The sequence below is a fragment of the Pogoniulus pusillus genome, chromosome 35 (assembly GCF_015220805.1).
Source record: "Pogoniulus pusillus isolate bPogPus1 chromosome 35, bPogPus1.pri, whole genome shotgun sequence".
NCBI lineage: Eukaryota > Metazoa > Chordata > Aves > Piciformes > Lybiidae > Pogoniulus > Pogoniulus pusillus.
In genome coordinates this window covers 4,593,175-4,610,962 of record NC_087298.1, presented here as the reverse complement: position 1 = coordinate 4,610,962, position 17,788 = coordinate 4,593,175, and the positions used below count along the sequence as shown (strand labels likewise).

At 50.9% G+C, this 17,788-nt stretch overlaps 1 protein-coding gene across 4 annotated transcripts in view; it reads left to right on the top strand.

Annotated features, from left to right (window-relative positions):
- Positions 1 to 17,788, top strand: part of ASTN2 (astrotactin 2) — a 471,703-nt gene that overhangs the window by 450,205 nt on the left and 3,710 nt on the right. For 3 of the 4 annotated variants that reach the window (XM_064171672.1, XM_064171662.1, XM_064171667.1), the window contains 2 exons: positions 9,861 to 9,961; positions 12,124 to 12,307. In XM_064171672.1, the coding sequence (XP_064027742.1) occupies positions 9,861 to 9,961; positions 12,124 to 12,307 (285 nt within the window). Of the gene's footprint in view, positions 1 to 9,860; positions 9,962 to 11,160; positions 11,310 to 12,123; positions 12,308 to 17,788 lie in introns of those variants that run through there. The other variant, XM_064171663.1, reaches the window with a different exon arrangement.

Genomic DNA, 17,788 nt, shown 5'->3' with positions numbered 1-17,788 from the left:
GGTTGAAACCAGATGATCTCTAAGGTCCCTCCAAGTCACACTGTTTTATGAAATAGAAACCTTACCAAGGGCGAGAGAAGAGGGATGAAGTATCTGTTCCTTGCCTGGGGCTGCACAGAGCAGGACTGACAAATGAGGAAATCTGTAAGCCAGAGAAAAGGGAAAAGGGGATGGAGTGGGACACTGCTGGTGCTCTCAACCCCTTGGTGGTGAAGGAACCCTGGGGATGCAGTGGCCAGGAAGGCAGCAGTGACCATGCTCTAGTGTGAAACCATGGCCCTGCTGAGGCTGGCTGGCACCCTCCCCTCATTTCCAGTGAAACACATTTTCACCTAAGGCAGCCTTGGCACTGCTGCTTGCAAGGTGTCCGGCTGGCAAAGGGGCTCCTTGTGGGATCTTGGCCCTCCAACACAGGTAGCATTCAGGAGCAGGGCTCTAGGGAACAGAAAGTGGCCTGTGTATCAAGGGGCTCTTTCACAGCCATGGTGATACTGGGAACCACTGCTCTGGTGGGGTTTGTTGACAGGGTTTCCAGGGAAATCTCAGGCAATGGAGACGTCTCAGCTGGGGCTGGGAAGGTGAACGTCCTGCAGGGATTTCTTTAGCAGGGCAGCAATGGATCCAGGCAGGATCAAGGAATTGTTGGCATTTTTCATTTCCCTTTCATCCTTTTATTTGGATCTTGTTCGACAGGGATCTGAACCAAAAGGAAATTGATCAGGTGCTACAAGGAGTGAGAGCTGAGTGGATTTGCTCAGGCTTGCAGCATCTGCTGTGCATGCAGTGGGACTGAAGGAACCAGCTCCTGTACCATGCCCACAGCAGGTTCTGGGTCTCTGTGGCCTCTTAACTTAGAATCAAGCCTAGGAGACCTGGAGAAGCATGGTAGGATGGCTCAGTGCCCCACAGGGGCAGCAGACTGCCAGAAGTCATGGAGAAGCATCTCAGAATCATGGAATCATAGAATGGTTTTGGTTGGAAGGGACCTCAGAGACCATCCAGTCCCAACCCTCCACCCTAGGCAGGGACACCTCCCACTAGAACAGGTCACTCAAGGCCTCATCCAACCTGGCCTTGAACACCTCCAGGGAGGGAGCAGCCACAACCTCCCTGGGCAAGCTGTGCCAGTGTCTCACCACCCTCACTGGAAAGAACTTCTTCCTAAAATGTAGTTTGAATCTCTCCTCTTCAAGTTTCAACCCGTTCCTCCTCATCCTGTCATTACAAGACCTTGTAAGTAGTGCCCCACCAGCCTTCCTATAGGCTTCCTTCAGAGACTGGAAGGCTACTACAAGGTCTCCTTGAAGCCATCTCTTCTCCAGGCTGCCTAACCCTTGTAGCCTGCCCTCATAGGAGAGCTGCTCCAGCCCTCTGAGCATCTTTGTGGCCCTCCTCTGGACTTACTGCAACAGTTTGAGGTCTTTCTTTTCCCCTTCCTCATCTCTCAAGCTGGTACAGCTGAAGCTGAGCTACCATGTTCATGCTACCTGGAGACCAACCTTGCATGTAGATATGCTCAGCCTCTCCTCCCTCTTATCATCTCCCCAGTGCCACCCTGCTTCCAGGAGACAACACCTACTGCCTCAGACAGATCCAGGTGCTGGGTAAGAAGGCATCTGACACTGCTTTAGTTCCTGTCTCTTGTCATGCAGGGTTGCTGCCAGCTGAGAGGTTTGTGATACATCCAGTGGGTGCTGCGGAACACCTCCATGAGCTCAGTTGGTGTGACACTGTCTCACATGCACTCCTGTGCTGCAGTAGCATTGGGTGGTCCTGCCCTCCTCCCTGCTAGCTCCCGTGAGAAGCACCAGGCTTTCAAGTCAGTGATTTTGGGCGTGGATGTGCCATCAGCTGCAGCTCAGAGTTAACCTTGCAGTACAGATAACCCTAGGCTTGCCACAAAGCTGAGTTTACCCACTGCTGTGCAAGCTTGTCCCCAGCCCCACAGCTGCTCCACCTGCCCTCACTGCCTCAGAAATCCGAGTCTCTGTCTACTTCCAGAGATCTCCTTGAACAATCAGCCTCTGATGCTGCAGACCAGACCCTGCTCTTCCTTCTGCCAGCACTGTTTGAGGGGCACTGTTGTAGACCCTTGCGAAAGGCATCGGACACCTGAGGCATGTTGTGGCAGGTGCATGTGTCCCTCCACCTGACAGCTGCAGTCTGGTATTGCTAGGAGGCATTTGTTGAAGGGTAAAGATTAGTCTCACAGCATTTGCTGTCCTAGATGAAATACATAAGCTGTGAGAAGGGTTCCCTGACAGCCTCTTGCACGCATGTAATGGCAAAGCCTCAATACTCTGGTGGGGCAGCAGCACTGCTGCTAACCTGTTGCTTCTTCCCACTGAGGGCAGCAAGATCATTGTCACAGATGGTTAAAAGAAACCCTGTTATAAAAGGTAATTTCTTGGGTGGCAGAACTGTGAAGAGAGCTTTCTAAGAGATGTTTTGTTTTAAAATGGCACTTTCTGCTGCTCACTTATTTCAGTGTGAGCTCTGCAGGAAAACCAATGGCAATGCAGAACAGAAGAGCTTGGTCCTTCTGCAGAAGAGGTATGATGCAGGAGCAGCAATTCACTGGATGGTGGTAGCAGGTTGATGTCAATTTCCTCAGTGTCTCTCCTGAGCTGTAGTAGGAACCAAGCTGCTCAGAAACTTCTCTTCCACCACAACTGTAGCCAGAGGCCACAGCACAACCCCTGCCCTGCATTCCTGCCAGGATTCAGATGCCCTAGCAGGAGCATTTGATTGCTGTAATACTTGTGAGAGTGCCAGCCCTGGGGAGATGGCACGAGGATGTCCACTGCTCTGTGAAGCTTAGCAATAATCATGGAATCACAGAATTGTTTTGGTTGGAAGAGACATTTAAGGTCATGGAGTCCAACCATTAACCCAGCATTGCCAGGTCACCACTCAATCATGTCCTTCAGCACCACATCTTCACAGCTTTGAAACCTCTCCAGGGATGGGGACTCCACCACTGCCCTGGGCAGCCTGTTTCAGGGCTTGACAACCCTTCTGGGGATTTTCTTTCCCCCTAATATCGAAATTAAACCCACAGCTTCCAACAGGGTCTCTGGAGGGATGCAGTGTGGCCAGTCCCATAGTAGGATTTCAGCCCACCTCATGCTCTGGCACCATGGACATGAGCATGGCATGAGCAATCAGCCTGAAGTGAGGGCACAACAAATAGTCCAAGAAATCCTCTCTTTCCAAAAACCACTCCCTGCTCATTGTGTGCTTGGTATTTGCCTCAGAGACTGGTGTGGGGGGGGGTTGTTTTCATTTACCTTTCTCAGCTATTTTGAGTCACTAAGACACCAGTAAGCTCAGCTGCATTCCTGTGGCTCCTGTGGAGTGGCTGCTTTGGATTTGAGTTGATTTCTTCTTCAATTGTAATGGTGTCTGAATTGGGAATGCTTGTGCTAAACACACCCACCCTTTCCAAGCTTGCCCAGACTGCTGCTGGCAAGGCAAGCCCTCCTCCTGCTCCGTGGCCATCAATGGAAGTGGGTGGGAGGCTCAGCAGGAGATGTACAAGCTCATGATGGCAGCACAGCCCTGTGGACCACGCACACCCCGTGGCGTGTGGCTGTGCTCCACCCTGCAGCACTCCTGTGCTCCTTGCAAGAACAGCCTTCCAGGGAAACTCTTTGTGTACATCTATTGATGCTTTCAGCCAGCCAGGAGGTGCTGAGGTGAAGGTCTGTTGCTGTCACCATGTAGGTGCTCTGCTCTGAGTACCAAGACAAACAGACCCCCCCTCAGCCTCCTCACCTCCACGCTGCCTCCAGCCAGTCCCTCACCTTAGTGTCTGGGAACTGAAGGTGATAGAAGACTGGGAGAGGACGACGTTTGCTCGTGGGTCCCCCGAGCACAAGGGTGTGCAGAGCACTGGGTGTGAGCAGCATGTTCACACCCACCCATGTCCATGGCACTGCTCCTGGCTGCTCTGTCCGCACGTGCCGAAGCCTTGCTGGCCCCGAGCCCTCGGTGTTGAGATCAGCAGGGAGCGAGGAGGCAGGGACTGCCAAGAGCTGGTCCACTGAGAGCTTTTAAATGAAGGCCTCCAGATTGTTTTCAGCTGGAGCAGGAGGCGAGCAGGGCTGGCAGAGCAGGGGTGTGATGTGTGAGTGTCAGCACGCTGGGCCAGCCTCAGCGGCACCGTGCTGGTTGCGTGCGAGCTCCGAGACCCCAGGCTGTGCAGAAGGCAGGGATAAGCTGTGACCAATCAGGGGCTGATGGCAGGATGTGCACATAACACCAAAGTGATGCAACCTCAGCCAGGTCAGGATTTGTGCTTTCCTGCTCAGCATCACGGGTGGTGGTACTCAGTCTGCCAAGGGAGAGACAATCCATAGCGTGATACTGGACCTGGACCTGCCATCAAAACAAACATCCTGGTAACTGCAGGAGCAAGACATCAAGCCCAGGCTTATCAGCTAAGATCAATCCAGGTCCCACTGACAAGAGCATCTTGTGCTACCCAGTGGCAGGACAAGAGGTAATGGGCACAAACTTGAACATAGGAAGATGCCTCTAAACATGATGAGGAACTTCTTTAAATTGAGGGTGGTAGAGCACTGGAATGGTGGAGTTTCCATTTCTGGAGTAATTTGAACCCCATCTGGACACCATCATGTGCAACCTGCCCTAGGTGAACCTGCTCTGGCAGGGGGGATGAACTTGATGATCTCCAGAGGTCCCTTCCAAACCCTATCATCCTGTGATTTTGTGGCTCCATGCATGAGGCTGGACTCTGAAGCAGCATCTGTGCCCTGTCTCCATTCATGTGGTAATCATGGCTTTTGGATGCAAGCACCTCCCTGTCAAACCTGGTGGCCTTCTATGAACAGGTCACAACATGAATAGCTGAGGGGCAGGCAGCTGATGGCATTTACCTGGAGCTGAGCAAGGCCTTTGGCACTGTCCTGCACCACATCCTGGTCTCCAAGCTGCTGACACATGGGTTTGATGCACGAACCACTGGTGGATAAAGAACTGGCTTGATGGCGGCACCCAAAGAGTGGCTGCCAATGGCTCCATGTCCAGGTGGAGGCCAGTGACAAGTGGTGTACCTCAGGGATCAGCCTGGGACCAGTCTTGTTCAACATCTTTGTGGGTGCCATGGACAGAGGCATTGAGTGCAGCCTCAGTTTCCAGGAGTAAAAGAACACAGCCAAGCCCAGCAGCACCCTGCACAGTGCCGTTACCTGGCCCTGAAAGTGCTTTGCTGCAGAGAGGCCGAGTGGTCAAGTGATGTGAGAGCAAGCTTGGAAACCATCACCTCCCACTTTTCCAAGCTCTTCGTGTCACTGAGCCTCTCTGGGCCACGATGCTTCACTCCAGGTGTCTCTGTTTACCACTGATAAAACAGAGCTATTAATGCTGCTGTGCTTCAGAGTGATCTTTTGGGCTGTAATTAATGTTCAAACCTTCTGAGCTCGCTCGCTGGAAGGAGCTGAAGAGGTGCAGCAGTCTGAATGCTGCTGGGGCTGCCAGCTTCCACCAGAGCTCAGTTTATTGGTGCTGATTCCAAAACCTCCCATTCAGAGTGAAGGAAAATGAGAAGCTTCCCTCTAAGACTCTTTAAAGAGGCTGGTTCCAGGTGGGGTGAAGCAATTACTGTTGTTTTTCTCAGGGAAGAGAGGAAAGGGACTTGTGACCTGATCAAAGTCCCTTTGGCTCTGATGGATTTTCCATTTCCTTTTTTGTGTAATTTCTTTCTTTCTTTGTGTTTGGTTTGTTTGAGTTGGTTTGGTTTTTTTTGGGGGGGGGGGGGGGTGGGGGTAGTAGTTGGGTTTGTTTGGGGTTTTCTGAGGTTTGGTTTGGTTGGAGTGGAGTTTTTTTTGTTTGCTTGGTTTGGGTGGGGGTTTTGCATGTTTGGGGGTTTTGTTTGTTTTTTAGTTGGTTAGTTGATGAGTTGGCTTGGTGAGTTTGTTGGGGATTGGGTTTGGTTTGATTTGGTTGGGGTTTGGTTTGGGGGTTTTGTTTGGGTTTTTGTTGGTTGGTTGATGAGTTGGCTTGGTGGATTTGTTGTTGGGGATTGATTTGGTTTGGTTTGATTTGGTTGGGATTTGGTTTGGGGGTTTTGTTTGGGTTTTTGTTGGTTGATTAGTTGGCTTGGTGAGTTTGTTGTTGGGGATTGTTTGGGTTTGATTTGGTTGTTTGGATTTTTTTTGTTTGGTTTGGTTGGGGGTTTCTGTGAGGTCTCTTCCAACCCTAATGATACTGTGAGTTGGCTTGGTGGGTTTGTTGTTGGGGATTGTTTGGGTTTGGTTTAGTTTGGTTTAGTTTGGATGTTTGGGGTTTGTTTTTTTTTTGTTTGGTTTGGTTTGTTTGGAGATTTTATTTAGGGGGTTGGTTTTTGGTTGGTTGATTAATTAGTTTGGTGGGTTTGGTGTTGGGGATTGTTTGGGTTGGGTTTGGTTGGGGGTATTTGTTTGGGTTCTGGTTTGTTGATTAGTTGGTTTGATGGGTCTGTTGTTGGGGATTGTTTGGGTTTGGTTTGGTTGAGGGTTTTGTTTGGTTTGGCTGGGGTTTTTGTTTGGGAGTTTTGTTTTTTGTTTGGTTAATTGATTAGTTGGTTTGATGGGTTTGTTGTTGAGGACTGTTTGGGTTTGATTTGGTTGTTTGGGTTTATTTTGGTTAGGTTGTTTGGTTTCTTTTTGGTTGGTTGGTTGATTAGTTGGCTTGGTGAGTTTGCTGTTGGGGATTGGTTTGGGTTTGGTTTGATTTGGTTGGTTTGTTTGGGGTTGTGTTGTTGTTTTTTTTTTGTTTTGTTGGTTTGGTTGGGGATTTTGTTTAGGGGTTTGTTTGTTTTCTGGGTGGTTGGTTAATTGGCTTGGTGAGTTTATTGTTGTTGGGGATTGTTTGGGTTGGGTTTGGTGGATCTTTTTTAATGTCATCTGACAAAATGAGGAAATGAAGAGTTTGATTGTTGATACATGTTTTTTAACCCAGGCCTGACCAGCAGAGATGCTCTTACTCTTGGCAAATGAGTGACTTTGCTTCTGTGTGTGCTGGGAGAGGGTAAAAGTGCAGCCAAAGGGCTCGGGCAGGTCTTTAGCATCGCCCAAAGGGGTGGATGTGCTTTACACCCTGCCAAGCAGAGATGCTTCCTCCTGACCCCACTGGTGATGGAATAGGTGATGTGGGCACTAATTGCCCAATATTACAATGGTGTTTTGATAAAAGTCTGCTGTTTTTCAAGGAAAGTGCTCTGGCACTGATTGCCTCAGAGCTAATGGAGCCTCGCTGACTGAGCTCTACGGGCAGAGCAGAGGTTGCACATTAGCTGTGCTCAGCCTCTTCAAAAAGCAAACACAACAACACAGCTGCTGTGGCTAGGCAAGTGACCCCGGGGTGGGAATGGCAATAGCTTGCAGCAGTAACATGCTTGTTGATCCCTCTTGCTGCTTGTTGTGTTCCTGCTGACAAGCAAGAAGAGCACTGCCTCCTAAGCACCAGGACGGGCAGCAGGACTCGTGAGGTCTCTGCCCAGCTCTTCCACTGCAGAGTTCCTCTGGGGAACACCCAACACTGGCTGGCCCTGTTGCTGGACAGAGCAGGATTCATGCTGCAGGGACACAGAACTTACCTGCTCACAGCAGAAGGCTCCTAACTGGGGAGTGTTGGTGGACAGCAGGTTCACCGTGAGCCAGAAGCGTGCCCTTGTGGACAAGAGTGCCAGTGGTATCTTGAAATGCATTACAAGTAGTGTGGCAAGCAGGTCAAGGAAGATTCTTCCTCATCTACTCTGCCCTAATGAGGCCACATCGGGAATGCTGAGTCCAGTTCTTGGCTCCCCAGTTCAAGAGAGACAGGGAACTACTGGAGAGAGTCCAGCAGAGACTACAAGGATGCTGAGGAGCCTGGAGCACCTCTGTGAGGAGGAAAGGTTGAGGGACCTGGAGCTGTTGAGCCTAAAGAAGAGCAGCCCCAGAGGGGCTCTTCTCAATGTTGATCAGTAGCTAAAGGGTAGAGCAAGAGAATGGGGCAGACTCTTTTCAGTGGCGCCCAATAACAGGACAAGAGGCAGTGGGCACAAACTGGAAGCCAGGTGGTTCCACCTGAAGAGAAGGAGACAGTTCTTTGGTGTGAGGGTGCTGGAGCCCTGGAAAAGGCTGCTCAGAGAGGTTGTGGAGTCTCCTTCTCTGGAGAGAAAACAAACCTGCCTGGATATTGTGATCCTGGGCTACCTGCTGTGGGTGACCCTGCTTTAGCAGGTTGGACTGGATGATCTCCAGAGGGCCCTTCCAACCCCACCATGCTGGGACTCTGAGATTCTGTACTCACCATGAACCCCTTATCTATTGAAGGGAGGAGGAGGAACAGCAGCACCACCAGGATGAGTTGCAAAGCCCTGACGTTAAGGAGGGCTGCCATGGATTCAGTTTTACCCTATTGCTCTGTTGCTGTCCCTTAATTTTAGTGGGAGAGCAGCCTGTGTGTGGTACTTGTGAAGCTGCACAGTGTGGATGTCCTTCCTGAGATGCTCCCACTCTAAGCAGCGTTGCTCGTAAATTAAGGAAAGTGATGTCATGCCAAGGAATGAAATAGCATCTCCTTGAGTGAGCTCAGCGTGTGCATCCCCTGCGTGCCCCCAGCCTTCTGAGCTGTCCCTGCACACGAGTGGGTTCCTTGGCAGTCTGCTGGCATCCCTTCAGACAGCAAGCCCTGTTAAAGAATTGATGCTGATTGCTGGGAGACAACGTGTCCTGTGCTGGGAATTGCTGCTGTGCAAATGTCAGCTCTTATCAGCTGGAGGAGAGAGAGGAGGGCTGGGGGAGCTCCGGTGTGGGGCAAGGAAAAGGGAGGGATTGCTTCTGTCCCTGTAAAGGATGCTAAGAAGCCAGGACCATTCCTTAAGTAAACATACCTCAGGGTCTCAATCCCATCTAAGCTTCAGCTGCTTTTATGGAACTCTTTGCACTCACTCACAAGAGCTGCTCGGTTTTGCCTTCGGCTAAGGAGCAGGGCTGTGTTCTTTCTCAGGAGCTGGGTACCCCACCACCAGGCATCTCAGACCCCTGAGGCATTCAAGGCAGCTTCTGCACTTTGTCAAAGCCAACTCAAGTTTCCTTGCGTGGCTCAGAGTGAATAAAGGAGAACTTGATGCCTTTTGGGAGAGTGGACAGAAGACTGTCGCCCCTGCTGCGAAGGAGCATTCTCAATTTGAAGCTTTGATATTCTGAGCAGGGCCCTGAGGTCATCATCCCGGGATGTCCCAAGCAGCCACAGCCTGTTTGTTCAATGCTCCATCCAGCACAAAGCCTGTCTTTTACTGACAGATGCTCCCCATTAGCTTCAAGTGTGACATTACCATTCCCAGCCGTTTACCAGCCCCACCCTGGTGGGGAAATGAAGGAGCAAACAACCTCAAGGGCCATTTGTAGGACATGTACGAGCTGTCACTTGTCAGCACAGAGCCTGCTCACGGCAGGAATTCCTGCTCTGCTCTCAGGAGGGCCAGAGAGGAGCACAGCTTGCAAATGCCACAACATTAGAGTGTTTGCATCAGAGCATGGCAAAGCAACCAGAGATGTCTGCATCCTTGCCCAGTCAGGCAGCCGCAGGGTGCAGCCTCACAGGGCTCCCAGAGGTGGCATGGGGAGAGGAAATGCAGCTCTGCAGATGCTACGTGGGGACACGGTGGCCTCTGCCTCTTGCTCTTTTCCCTGGGTGATCTCCTAGTATAAGCTTGAGATCTTCCCAAGACTCCTTGAGATGCCAAAACTGGCTGATAGGAGCCCAGACCACATTGTTCTCTCTCTCCTGAGGGCCAGCTCCCATAGCAACCTGGCTGTGTGGAACTCAGGGCTAAAGACATTCTTTTCCTTTTCCTTCCTGCCTTCCAGATTTACCCTCTACGCAGTGGACACGCGAGGGAGACACTCAGAGCTGAGCACGGTCACCCTGAGGACAGCCTGCCCGCTGGTAGATGACAGCAAGGCAGAAGGTCAGTCTCCAGGCACCTCATGTTCCATGACAGAAAACTTCTCCTGCTAATTTTGCTTTGCCTCTGTTCATTGTGCTCCTGCAAGCCCCTCCAGTCCCTCCTTCCCCAGCTTGAAGGCTCCTCTGAATTCACCCATGGGCACAGGGACATTAATCTGGGAAGTGACAAACTGCAAGAGTGTCTAGTAGCAAAGTCACTTCAGCTGAGCAGCTGGTGGCTTCGTGGTCCCGTGCCATGCAGCACCATGGCATCCTTCCCCACTTGCAGCCACAGAAGCTGCTGACATGCAGCTGACACATGTCCCCTGGGAAAAGAGTGAGGCAGCCCTTGCTGAGCTGGGGCAGTGAGCAGCGTGGGATGATTGGGACAGAGTGGCTTGAAAGGTGCCCGTCAGAAAAGGACCTGGAGATGCTGATGGACAACCAGTTGAATGTGAGCCAGCAGTGTGCTCAGGTGGCCAAGAAGGCCAACAGAATCCTGGCCTGGATCAGCAATAGTGTGGCCAGCAGGAGGGAAGTGATCATACCCCTCTACTGGGCAATGGTGAGGCCACAACTCAAATACTATGACCAGTTTTGGGCCTCACACTCCAGAAGGACATGGAGAGTGTCCAGAGAAGGGCATCAAAGCTGGTGAAGGGTCTGGAGAACAAGCTGGTGAGGAGTGACTGAGAGAACTAGAGTTGTTTAGGTGAAGAGGAGGCTGAGGGGAGACCTCATTGCTCTCTACAACTCCCTGAAAGGTGATTGGAGTGAGGAGGGGTTGGTCTCTTCTTCTTGCTATCAGATGATAGAAGGAGATGAAAGGGCCTGGAATTGTGCCAGTAGAGGTTTGGGTTGGAGATTGGGAAAAATTTCTTTGCTGCAGGAGTGGTCAGGGGTTGGGACAGGCTGCCCAGGGAGGTGGTGGAGTCACCATCCCTGGAGGTGTTCAAGAGCTGTGTGGACATAGCACTCTGGAGCATGATTTGGTAGCCATGATGGTGTTGGGTTGACAGTTGGACTGGATGATCTTATAGGGCTTTTCCAGCCAAAACAATTCTGTGATTTTCTGATTCTATGCTGCTGGCTTTGGGTGTTTAATGTTCGCTGGTAGCAGCAGGATCAGTTCTGAAACATCAACATGGATGAAAGTCCATCCCCTTTTCTACATTTGCATTTTCCAGTTTTGAAACCAGTCCCATTTGTTCTCCTCCCCAGAGCTCTTGGCTGCTTTTGAATTTAAGAAGATTCCTCCAACTGCAAGTTGCCTCTTCCTTTGCTTGTTTACTTTCTATTTTGGACAGCATACAAAAGAAAGTTGTGATGAATGCTTTGTTCTGTCCTATTGATAAGCATTCCCAGGAAAAAAATGAGCAAACAGAAGACAATAAAAGGAAGGAAATTGAATTCTGTGCATTTTTCATTTCCATAAAGAGATCCTTTTCTAGAGCAGAGAGTGCACCCTCGTGTTTAATGCATCTGAGCTGCTCTTGCTGAGATGCGCAGTGATGATGTGCTGCTGTGTTTCTGGCCATTGCTGTTATCACAGAATCATAGAATGGTTTGGGTTGGAAGGGACCTCTAAAGTTATCTAGTCCATCCCCACAGTGAGCAGGGACATCTCCAACTAGAGCAGGTTGCTCAGAGCCCCAAACAACCTGACTTAGAGTGGTTCCAGGTATGGGGCATCTACCGCTTCTGTGGGCAGCCTGGGCCAGTGTTTCACTGCTCTCAGTGGAAAAAATGCCTTCCTGCTCTTTAGTCTAAGTCTCACTCTTTCAGACTGAACCCATTGCCCCTTTCAGCACTGCTGTATCCTCCCTACCCAGAGCATCAGAGCTCCACAGTTGCTTTTGCTCTGGTGAACGAGGGAAGAGTTTGCCTGCCCTACCTGGGAGGAGAGGGCTGTGCTGGCAGCCTCCTCTCCTTCTCCCGTTCCTTCACGGAGTACTGTTGGAGTCCTTGCTGCTGCTCAGCTCATGCAGGACACTCTCTGCAGGATTAGCCTGAGGAGCTTCTGAATGCTCCCTGGGTCACTAAACCCTGCTGTATGCAGCTCTAAGGGGCTGGCAGCCATCCCTAATGCCCTTCCCTCCTGCCAGGCCTGCCAAGACTTCAGTTCTCCTCCTGTGTTAGCCCCTTCTGGCTGTTCATTAACCTCATCCCCCTGATCCTTTCCAGAGATAGCTGACAAAATCTACAACCTCTACAACGGCTACACCAGTGGGAAGGAGCAGCAGACAGCCTACAACACACTGATGGAGGTCTCTGCTTCCATGCTCTTCCGAGTCCAGCACCACTACAACTCCCACTACGAGAAGTTTGGAGACTTCGTCTGGCGCAGTGAGGATGAGCTGGGGCCAAGGTACCTGTTCCTTCTCTGTGTCCTCACCTGCCTCACCACCTGTAGCACCCCTCTGCTTGGCCACTGTGGGTGTGACCCTCACTGCCTTCACCTCATAGCTGTGAGAGGTTCCCATTTTGACACTCCCCAAGCTGACCTGCAATCCCCTAGGACAACGAAGCCCCACTCAGTCTTTGGGTGAATGTTTCCATAAGCAGCTGAGTGGTCTTTGGATGAATGTTTGTGGAACATCTGGCAACCAGCCTGAAGCAGGCAGGTGTCACTCCTGTTGTTGGAAAAGCTAAGGAGTGAGGGCCAAAGGGTGTAAATTAGGCCTGGGACAGAGTGTAAATAGGGACCAACTCAGATCTTCTTCAGCTGTAGAGCCATGGTAGATGAGCTCACAGCTGCCCTAGGGTCCACAGGTTGGACTCTAGGCTAATTGGAGGGTAGATGGCTGGAAAGAGTGACTGAGGGAAAGAAGCAAAAGTGCAGCAGGTGTGTGTGTGCTGAGTGGTGTGCTCAGTGACAGGCATTATGTGTCAAGAGCTGCAGTACAGACAGCTGTAAACCTTGGAGATGTCTGTGGAATACAGACCAAGACCGTCCCTGTACTGCAGCGTTGGAGATGTCAGATAGCCAGGAAAAGAGGAGCTGCAGAATCCCTCTTGGGCATGTTGAGTGGAGCTCATTGGTGTCAAGGTACATAATGTGACTTCCAAGGCTGGCCCCTGCATAGTGGGATGGATTCTGCATCTGGGGCAGAACTGTTCTGCCATCCTGAATTCTGACTAACTTCCTCCACACATTGCCCACTTTGGGCACCTGCTACCTCCTCATGCGATCAGGGAGGAGTGTGGCACTGCTGCAGGAGTGTTGTTCATGCCCAAAGGCAGTTTGAAGCCCTGGAAGGGCAGAGCTGAGGTGGTGGTGAACAGGTTGTTAGTTCTGTTTGTAGCTTGGCAATTTGATATCATCAGAGTCAGGAACTGAGCAATCCATGTGCCGTAAACTTGGCTGTTCTAAAGAGTAGGTTTTGTGGACATTTCCTTCTATTTATTGATTGATCTCTGTGACTGGATGTTTGTTTGTTCTCACAGTGGTATATGGTTGCCATACAAACTCTAAATGTTTCCAAAAATCCATTTTCCACCTTCCCCTTCTCCCAGAAAAACAATTTGTGCTGTTTTAGGCACTAGAAAGGTCCTCCTAAATTTTAGCCCTGTGGTGCCCCTGACGCCATGCAAAGATACCACCGAGCTCATAGTATCTCATCTGGTACCTCCACACAGCTTTATGGTAGAGATACGTTCTCTTTACTGTACATTTAATCTTCTGAAGAGGGTTGGCAGAGGATTGGTTCTGGGAATATAAAGAGCAGCCTTTCCAGAGAGACTGCACCTGCAAAACCCCCACTGTACCGTGAAAGGGTGGTAAGATCCCAAGAGATCACGAAGAACTACAATGCCTCCAGGGGCTTGGCAGTGTCCTGGCAGTGTCCCAGCAAAGGCCAAACTATCACCAGTCCCTTGGGAAACACTCAGCAAGAAATGCTCAGAAGTAGCCATATTCCTTTAGAGATCTTGAGATTCTTTACAGGATTCAGATAACCTTGACCTTCTTTGAAGCTTTTGGAGACATAGTCCATCCAGTGTCCTTATCCAACCTGTTGTTCTCTGAGAAGCTGGAGTGGATGAAGATAGAGGAATGGAGCCCTGCAGTCCATGAATAACTGGAAAAGATTGTCCTTCTCTGCCTCCTAGATCCTATCTGCTTGTTGGATGTGGCTGGGGATCTGTCCACAATACCAGGATGACAGCTCCTCACCACAGTTTACATCCTTCTTGGACGTAAATCCAGATTGGCCTGGGGCTTGCCCTCCTCCAGAGATGACCTTGGTTATAGTATCTTTGGTAGTTCATTAGCCTCTGGCACAAAGCCATTCTTATCCTTCCCTCTGCCTCCTCTCTTTGATGACATTGCAGACTTGTTTGTCCTTTTCAATTGTTCCTCTCTCTCTAAATCCGTGGGAACCATCAGCCTCTTCTTACACATCCTTGTTCCCTCTGTTACTTGAGATCCAGCACACTTATTGAAGGATGCAGTCGAACCTGATACCAGCCTCAAGCCAGGAGCTTGGCAAGGTGACATTTAAATCGTCCGTGTTGCCCGACTCTGTCCCAAGCTACCTCTGGAGTCAGTGGTCGATTCAGCTGCTGTCTGTCTTCTTCCTCCCCGAGCCAGATGAGCTCCCAGCAGCACTCCTATGCTCCTGTTCTGTGCTTGAGAAATATGTGACTGTCAGCCAAGGGGAAACATCCATAAACTCCACGGCAGCTGGTGCCAGGCTCTTGACAAGAGCGGAGCTCTGTCGTCCAGCCTCGCTTCTCAGTCTGCTTGCAGAGGAGCGGAGGCACTGCCGTCGCGGGAGGCGAGCGAGGGTTTGCCAAGGGAGGCCATCTCCTAACACGATTTTAATTGACAGACTGTGCTCCTTCCCAGGGGGACATTCATTTTCATACCTTGAAATGTTTATCAGATGAGCCTCAGCTTCCCAGTAAATGTTCACTCATAAAACTGAGCGACAAGAGGGAAGTTGATTGCCTCCGTGTAATAAATACATCACCCTGGAGTCCTCGTGAGCCCAGTTTCCATGAAAGCCACAGGTTACTGCAAACAGCTGCTTGTGAGAAGACACACTGACAGCCAGATGTCCCAACCAGACCGTTTACATTAAGGAGACATTAAAAACTTAGCTCATAGGTGGCCCTAAACCAGGACTTTCTGTGGTCAGCAGCATCTTGGCACCTGGCTTGCCTCATCCTGCTGGTTTCCTTTAGCAACAACAAACAGCCCCTTTCCTGCTCCCCTCGTTCCTCCTACAGGCACCAAGCAAGTCTCACAGAGTTAGTTTGTTCCAACAAAACAGAAGAATCTGTCTAAACCAGTGAAGGTTTAATGCTACTGTGTGTTCAGACTTTGGATCTGTGCAGCCAGACACAGGGACTGGAGATTTCTCAGCTCTTTTCTCTTGTTACTGTGTTTTCAGGACAATTTTTGTGAGCACTGCTAACAGGACCTGGCTTTTAGGAAAAGGAGGGGCAAATAATTAAGTTAAAATCTTCCTCCCGTGCCCCTGCTTGTGCCTACCAGCAAAAATGGGGTCAGGATGTGTCATCATCAGCACAGGGCTTGCAGCCTCTCCTTTGCTGGAGCAGGTCACCAGCAGGCAGCTGGGATGGCCAGAGGAGACTCAGCTCATCTCCAGAGCAGCTGCCTTGTGGTACTGAGGGAGAATGCAATGTACTGATGGGAGGCTGTGATAAGAGGCCATCAAGTCCTGGACTCATTGTCCTTCCACCAGGGTCTGGCAGACCCAGGTCAGTTCTCAGCAAAGTGGAAAAACCTGAATTTATGACAAAATGACCCCATATGGGAGCACAGCAGCCAGGCAGCCACCCTCTCCCTGCAGCAGTCCTGGGAATCTCATCCTTCCCTCCAGCCCAGGTATTCTATCTTCTTTGCTTCCTCCTGCTGCTTCATTCTCTTTAGCTTCCTCCTAGGTGTGATAGGGCTGGGGTTTGCTGGCTCTGGCTGTGGTTTCATCCCACACCAGCCATCAAGGTGAGTGATCACTGTTCCCAGAGAAGCTGGGGGTTGAATGTCCCTGTAGGAGCAGGGCTGGGCAGAGCAGGAGGTAATGTGTCTCTTAGCTTTGGGCACATCCTGGCAGACCTGTAGCTGGCAACCAGGGACCTTGGTGACTTGTGCCTTCTGCAATCACTGCATTACAGTCCTTTACAATGGGGCCACTGCTTCAAGCAGGAGCCCTTGGAAAGTGCCCCAGCAGCAGACATCTTCCCCCTCCCCTTCCCTCTCCCTCACCACGCCATGAGGTACCACAGAGGGAAGCAGCCCCCGAGAGCCATCACTGTTTTTAAATCCCCCTCTCCATCATTTATGGCCATGGCTGTGACCTCCTAAATCCATCACATAAGTGGAGACCAAAATCAGTCCCCGGCTGGCGCCAACTTAAAAACAACAGCCCCTGCAATGAGCACGTGGCAGGTGGGAGGGCACCACCAGCTCATGCCAACGTGAGGCACCTTCATCTGGGCTGTGGGGTGAGGCAGAAGGGGGGTGCTTCATCCCTTTGAGTGCTGAGCACTTGGGGTCTGGCCACAGGCAAGCATGAGCCTCACTCCCCACGCCGCTCGCTCCCGCACCCTCCTCTCCCAGCTCCTGCCCTTTAATAAGGCAATAAATCCCCGCTGCTGGCAAGGATGGGGTTGGTCAGCATTTAGGAAGATTTCATTTCCAGGATTTGAAAAGGTGGTCGCTCTGACCCGACAGCCCTCCACGGGGAGCACTTGGGTAATACCCAGGGCTTGATTTATGGTGTTAAATTGGCAGCCCAAGCGCTGCTCCTGTAATTTATTGCCCAGCCTCCACCAGAAAGCCTCGCTCTCCTTTTCACCCCTCCTCTCCCCTCCCCCTCTCCATCTCTCTACTTTTTTTTTTTTCTTTCTTTTTGTTTTCTAAGAGGGAACAGCTGACAGCAAAAAGCTGCATCTAACGTTTACACACGACTCCATTATCCCACTAAAACACATAACTCAAAGTGGTGAAGGCAATCAAAAGTGGAGCTTGTGCACTGGACACCAAAAGCAAGGGGCCTGGCCCCCTCCATCCCTTTCATTCTGTCTCCTCCTTGCCCATGGTGCAGTGTGCTTGCAGCAGCCTTGTTGGGCCAAGGCATCATGTGCTGCACTCAACCCTTAAACATTGCTTCTTTCCTGGGGCCAGCTGCAACGATGCTGATGCAGGAGGTGTGTGCAGACCACAAGGAGCACCACCTCCACTGCATGGTCTGGGTGATTTGGCTCCTGGACTTCTTGCCATCCTTGAGCTGCTCCTCACACAGGAATGTTTGCTTGGAAAAGAGACCTGAGTATGTAGCAGGGACAACCTGGGTGTTTCTAGGAAAATCCAGGAGATCACAGGAATGTGGTGGAGCAAATGATGAAAATGGGAAGGTAAGGAAGGCCAAAGGAAAAATGGAGGCAAAGGCAAGTTGTGGTGGTGTAGGATAGAATTGTGAGGTGGGTGAAGAAGGCTGTGAAGTATAAGAGAAAGGTGAAATGATGAGAAGGGGTGAGAGGAAGAGAAGAGCTTGATCAGCAGATGTGTAGGTGCATGCTGAGGACTCAACTCCTTGTGTCAATAGGGCCAAGTCACGGTGACCACTAAAGCTTGGCTTAAGGCCCATCATTATTGCTCTTTTCTTGCCATGCCTGGGAAACACCTTGTGCTGAGCTGGAGTGGGAATCAATCTAGGGTAAATCCATGGGTTGCTTGGTTGCCCTTTGGCTGGACAACTCCCCCAGGTCCACAGACACCTGCACAAGCACGTGCAGGTGGGCTGGGGAAGGGCCAATACTCCCTTCTGGCAATAGAGATGGTTTCCTATAAAGAAGGGTGCCCATGGAACCGTGGCCTTAG